Raw genomic sequence first — 6,885 nt, 5'->3', positions numbered from 1 at the left:
AATATTATGTCCAAGCAATTTCTTTTATCATAGCTTTTCATTTCATGTAGATAGTAGTTACTTCCTTTATCGTCTTCTTTCTAAAGTGTCATATTCAAAATAGACATGACATAATTCGCAACCAATTTTGGAGTGCGGACCCCTCTCCAAAAGTTGACGTTATCCCGTATTTTCCCGTCCCCCTTCTCTTCAAGTTCTCAAAGTAATCCTTGTCTACCTCTGCCTCCTGTGTCTTTTTCTTCCTTACTGTTTTATCACCATTTCTCAATCAACTGTTTCACAGAAAAACAACAACAAAACAACACATTTCTGTCAGCAAACAGGACGATTCATGTGTATGTTTTATTATTGTCTCACCTTGACTGTAATGTTACGATAGAATTACAAAGTCCTATCTTTCATTACAGACCTTTTTGAGTTACAAACAACATGGGGTCAGAAACTACATGTTTTATCTGCCCTATCAAAATCGTAAGATTATCGCGATTTTTTATCAAGATATTCAAAGGATTGTCCTCGAAAAAGCTTTGCATATTGTAACATATTTTTTATGGCAGATTCTCAAAACGAAGAACTGAGCACATTGAGCTTTGTAATTCTAAGGTACTGTATTGGTAATCTCATTCCAGCTCACTTCTCTTCTAACCCCATTATATATCCATCAAAAGAAAACCTTCCAAAAACAACAACAACAACAACAACAAAAACCCCAACAACAACCAACCAACAAACAAATCCAGGGACACCTAAGAGATATCTAGGAGTATCTTTGGAACTGACAAAGAAATAGTTCTAACACATTATATGTCGGTGTGCTTGCCACAGACCCCTTCACCCTGTCTGTCTGTCTGTCTGTCTGTCTGTCTGTCTGTCTGTCTGTCTGTCTGTCTGTCTGTCTGTCTGTCTGTCTGTCTGTCACCTCTCCCTCTACCTCCCTCACTCTTCCATAACCCCCTCCCCTCCCTACCCAATTCTACCTGATACAATTTTATCCACAGGTTGACCCAGGCTACCCCTGTGACATCTACTGGCATAACGACACCTTCCTCGATCAAACCGGCATCATGTCTGGACAGGTCAACCGTTTTCCCGGTCAGTCACATTCCTTTCGTTGAACAATAACGTTTTCCACTCAAGTTACATAAGATAAAAATAAATTCATTATTTTTTTATTTTTTTAAAACTACCACAAATTTTCCGTATCGTGGAAACGGGAGTGTTCACGCACTTCCCACTCCTCACACAGATTTAGCATTCACATATTATTATGATAAGCGTCACTGCTATGGCACTTTTTGGTGGTGAAACCTTAGCACACGTATAAATGAGATCTACTGGTAAATGACAAGTTAAACTGTAAAAAATTTCTGCTCCTACTTTATAAATAATGATGATGATGAGAAATGGTAGACACACAACAGGAAGGTGCCTAGGTTAGAGGCAGTCATTCTTGGATTTATTAGGCTATAATAAGTGAGGCAGCGTGGTGAAATCAGGCGCTCGCCAAAATATTGAAAGGGAAGAAACTGAAACACCTTTCATGCCCATCAAAGAACACATTTCTGTGTGGATTTTACTTAAAAACGTTATTGAAATGCATAAAAGATGTAGATATTTAGAGTCCACGGACTCTCAAGCTAAGGAAATAACGCAACTTCGGCGGCTATTTTCTCGTTAATTACGTCTGAAACCACCTCCTTCATTCGCCAATATCTTGACTTGTACAAAAGATAAATGGACATACAGGGTGATCCCAAAAAATCTTTACAACTTGTTTTTTAAATAACTTCCTCCATACTGAAGTTTTGCGTTTCAGATTTGAACACAACGTTTGGAAGCCAAAAAGAATGTGTCTGATATGTATTTTAGATAAGTCCATTGAATGGTTTGACTCTATACGTCGCATTAAAAAAAAAAAAACATTTTCAACCTTGTCGCCGTTTTCATAGCATCACGCACCAGTTCGCATTGGGCCTACCACTAAAAGTTGCGATAATCGCGCAATATTGCAAGCTATAGCAGTCTAACAAGTCAACAGAAGTCTGCAGATATTATTTTTCCCAAATTTTATTCACCTGCTTAGACCATGGTTACGTTTAGTAAAAAACAGAGCTTTTTGTATAGACCGCAACCATATTAACGCCCGACACCCACAGACGGACCAAACCCGCCGTTTTCCGTCGTGTGCGGCCGACCATATTAACACCGGTTTTTGTCAGTCAGACACCGCCGTCTTGCAAATATGACGTGTAACATAAGAAGAAGATTGTTGTTGTTGCTGCTTTTGAGACGCAGACAAAAAAGGAAAACCAAGACAAGAAGATTTTCAGTGCATCCCGTCCAAAGAAAGCGTGATACACTTGTTGAATTTCATCATTTGTTTCCGCAGTTGTTGGAAGATAGTGAAAAATTCCAACAATACTATCGCATGAAACATAGCAGTTTCAATGAACTGCTAGAGATACGCAGAGCTAACTTGACGATGGAAATATCGAATTTCAAACGGCCTATTTCCCCAGCTGAGCGTCTTAGAGTTACTCAAATTCAAAAAAACAGCTAGAATTCTGTATAGTGTCGTTGGGGCGGGAAAGGGGACACAACTATGCAGAGATAACATCACTAAAATTACCTCCCATTCCGCCCAACGGACCGTCTTCGATAGAACATGTTTTATCGGAGACGGTCTGACCGGGGACGGCACAGGACGTCGGGCGTCAGGCGTCAGTATGGTAGCCGAAACCGTTTTTTTTTTTGTTACCTTCCATTACTAAAAAGTCGTTGGGTATTCTTTTGTGCCCGAAGACTGTCTGGTCTGACCGTCGGTGTCGGGTGTTAATATGGTTGCAGCCTTACTTCTCCACAAACTCACCATCCCTGACATTCCGTAAGTTCTGCGCACGGCATGGAGAGAATGCTTAGGTGCCCTCTAGACATTTGGCGTCCTGAGTAGAGAAGTTCCGTCAGTTTGGATCTATAGCGAATCAGAACTAAAAAGTTCTTCAAAACATGACCACTTCAGGTCGAACACGCACCATGCGCAGCCCTTTAAACGTCACCAGAGTGCAGATTTCAGTAGCTGAGCCCCATGAGACGTCTGTCCGTGGATGATCTGCAGCTAGGACTTTCCTACACATCAATAGTCTGCATTCTCATGGCAGATCTTAACCTAAGACTATACCATTTTCATCTTCGCTAGGCCGAGGTGACATGGATCAGAGCATGGCTATGTGTTCATGATTCCTCGATTGTCTTGTAAAGAGGGATCATTCCTCGATGACATTTGGTTTAGTGCAAAGCCATTTTCACCCTGTGGGATATGTTAACTCCAAAAATGCTGTCTATTGGGCACCGCACTATATTGTCTCTAGAAGCCACTTCTTAGTAAACATGTACAGTGTATGTGGCTTTAAAAACTCATGGCTTAGCAGGTCTTTGTGTTAGGGCGATACTGAACATTTCGAACGACACGTTAAAAATATGTCGAGTCCAAAGGAGGGAATGTGGAGCACTGCTTCTAGGAATTTCAGAATGAAATCATTAGGTTTTTAAAACTCTGTAACAGAATTTAAATATTGTTTAAATGTCGCAGGGATGGAAAATTAATGTCAAAGAGAAAATAAAGTAAAAAGGTCAACTAACCTTTTCACGACTTTCTTTGTAAGATTTTTAAACATTGGTGAACTTTACGTTTTTGGGTGCTTTTTTCTTTTAGCTGTTTCCGTTTTCAAAATATGTTTCTTCCTTGTGGATATTATATCAAACAAATTCCTTTTGAATGAATTATGTCTGTTCCAAATTACAGCATTCTAGAACAATTTTTGCGCGAGATATTCAGAAAAAAAGTTGTAAAGTGTTTTTGGGATCACTCTGTATTTTTCATCAAAAGCAAGGCAAATGGACAGGCTTTAAGATGATACCAGTACCTTCATATGCCCTAAAATTGACAAGCGCCTGATTCCACCTCGTCGTGACAGATATATACCAATAAAAATGTATGGGCACTTTTAGTTTAAATGTACGGTGTACGCCTCTCATCCAGTAGGTCCTGGTTCGAGACCTGAAAGCGAATAAAACATTTTCTTCTCTAAAAATTTCCCCTATCACCTCCTTTCCTGTTGTCTAGTCATGTTCTTTTATTTGCTTCCTTCTCCACTTTACGCCCCCCCCCCCCTTTTAATCTGGGCTCCTGACACTTTCTACTGCAGCCGCTGGCTCTTTCTTACTACTGTCTCTCAACCACAACCCTGATTTAGGGTAAAAGTGAACACCTAGCCTTCTAGATAAAACGTCTTGAAGCTCCCGTGAGTAAGTTGCGGACGTTAAATACCCATTGGTAGTTCTAAAATTGACAAGAGTAGGCATCGGCAAAATTCAAAATCAGTTACTGCCAAAACTGAAAATGCTTAAAGGGAAAGCAACCAAATTGTGTCCTGCGCGTTCATATGACCTTATGCCGCTGTAAGCGCCGTAAAACTTATCAAATACATTTTGAAACCCCCCCCCCCCCCACTAAGAATGAGCAATTCTTCAAACAATCTTTACAGTTTATCAGGGGGCTCTCGTGACCTAGAGGTTAAGGTGTTGGCCTCTCATTCAAAGGTACCGGGTTCGAATCCGGGTAGTGACCGAAAAATTTTCTTCCCTAAATTTGTCTCATTTCACCTCCTTTCCTGCTCTCTAGCAATGTTCTGTCGTCTGTTTTCGTCTCCTCTTTCTGCCCCCACTCCCTCATCTCCTTTTCCCCCCTTCTCTGGGCTCCCGATTCTTTCTACAGCCTTTCTACTGCTACTCCTTGGCTTCCTCTTACTGCTGTCTTTCAGCCACACCCCTGATCTTCTGGTAGGAAAGATCTACACCTATCCCTCTCGGACAAGGGCGAAAAATCTCGGAGGGCCTGTGTGCAAGTTGCGCACGTTAAAGATCCCTTGGTGGTCTAAAATCGATAAGAGTAGGCTTCGGCCGCCACCCGGGCAAAATTTAAATTCATACCAACTGAAAAAGTTAAATGTGTCCCGCGCGCTCATATGACCTTATGCAATTGCGAGCGCCGTAAAACAATTACAAAAACAAAAGAAAAAACAAACAACAGTTTATCACAAACAACTCTCAATGTAACTATTAGAATATAACTTAAAAGTAAAAGGAGTGAATAGTGCAACCCACTCCAGTTTGGTTCTCATGCACTTGTGTCACTAGTTTTGGTTAGAAAAAAAAATAGAATTTATTACATGAGTTTTGGTGGTAGATCATAATTTAAAAAATTATCTGCGAATGATATCGCGGAGTTGTAATCATGAGTTTCAACGTGAAAGTTGTGTTGGGGGAAGGGGATGGGTGAGAATGGGAATGCGGATCAGAAAGAGTTGTGTTTTCTCGCACCTTTGACGGCAAGCGTGAGAAATTTTTTGCGTTATTTCTAAGACTTCAAGGAATTACTATTTTTGAGTGTCCATTTTCGCATTAAGTAATACTATTTTTTAAAAGTTTGGTTTTGCTCGTCCAAATCGTCATAAAATGTACAATTCCTTTTTGGACCGATGCTTTGCACTTCATTTGGGCGCCCTTGAAGAGAACGCGTCGCTGTGAAGTTTTTATAGAGGTGAAAGTGCGGCTGCCATAACTTTGTACGGTCTAGGAATACAATTCAAAGCTGTATTGGCTTGCTTAAAGCTATACAGGGACTAGAGTGCGCAGGGTAATTGATGTGAATTTTTGTTACAGCCGATATTTTGCGCATGAAATAGATAACAATAAATTCTTACGTGAAATATAAGGATTTATTTGACATTATGTGTTTTATTTCACCGGAGGTGCAACGCTAAATCAACTCTATGAATGATATAAAAATGTAGTCATTCATGGTCACAAAAATATTTTTATAGTCGAAACTTTTTAAGCACTATAAGCTGTCTAGACATGCGTTCAATAGGCATGTCGAGATTAAATAAATGGCAGACTTGCTTTTAAATGTGATGTTCGCCCTTTGCTGGCGGAGTTGACCGTGACTTCATATCACAGAGGTGGTGGGGTGTGTGAGGAGATGGCTGACCAGGACGATCTTTGCCCGCAAATGTCTGTGGCAGTAGGGACGGGGGATGTTTTGAGCTGAACTATACTGGGAGGTAGGGCTCTCTCGTTTTTTTCTCAACTGTCGTCACTTTTCTTTGTGAGACGTCTCTGGGGCGTCTCTGAGGCGTCTTTGTTCGAACTTAACGACTCCAGATCATACCAAGGAGTGCCAAACTGTGCGATCACAAGCAGCTTCTTCCCAGGTGGTAAAGGGAATGTCATATCGCTTCTCTAATGATTTAATTGCATTTTGAAGCGTTTTTTTCTGTCCCCTGAGAGAGCTTTTACGTAGCGTCACCTCATTGAGAGGCGATAGTCGTCCATGCAGTGAACGTGTCTGGCCTGTCGGAACTCGGAACACAGTAGGATAGGGTAGATGCTCTCTATCTCCGCCCACTGGAGCCCCTGAGTGTCTTGGAGCATCTCAAATGGAAGGTATTGAGCTGCTTGGCATGCCGACTTTAGAATGTCCACGTTTCGCATGCGTAGATAAGGGATGGCATGAGGCAAAAAACAACTGAGAACTGACCAAATTATGTATTTTTTGTATGTGTTTCAGGATCTCGAGAGATCTGTCAGAAGGTTAATCTCTGCCGATGGCTTATACAAATGCAGTCTCTTTATCCGGAGGAATTCAACTTCAGTCCCAAAACGTATCTACTACCGGAGCAGTATGAAGAATTCGCCGCTGAGGTAAGACCACGAACTTTGAACACATACATACATACATACATACATACATACATACATACATACATACATACATACATACATACATACATACATACATACATACATACATACATACATACTCCC

The 6,885-nt window shown here is 40.9% G+C and overlaps 1 protein-coding gene across 1 annotated transcript in view; it reads left to right on the top strand.

Moving 5' to 3' along the window:
* Positions 1-6,885, top strand: part of LOC101847739 (tubulin polyglutamylase TTLL11-like) — a 21,428-nt gene that overhangs the window by 2,109 nt on the left and 12,434 nt on the right. The window contains exons 2-3 of the mRNA XM_013084687.2: positions 999-1,092; positions 6,629-6,804. Of these exons, the coding sequence (XP_012940141.1) occupies positions 999-1,092; positions 6,629-6,804 (270 nt within the window). The remainder of the gene's footprint in view (positions 1-998; positions 1,093-6,628; positions 6,805-6,885) is intronic.

This window comes from Aplysia californica, unplaced genomic scaffold (genome assembly GCF_000002075.1).
Source record: "Aplysia californica isolate F4 #8 unplaced genomic scaffold, AplCal3.0 scaffold00309, whole genome shotgun sequence".
NCBI classification, from domain to species: Eukaryota; Metazoa; Mollusca; class Gastropoda; order Aplysiida; family Aplysiidae; genus Aplysia; species Aplysia californica.
This window is presented reverse-complemented; position numbering and strand designations above follow the sequence as displayed.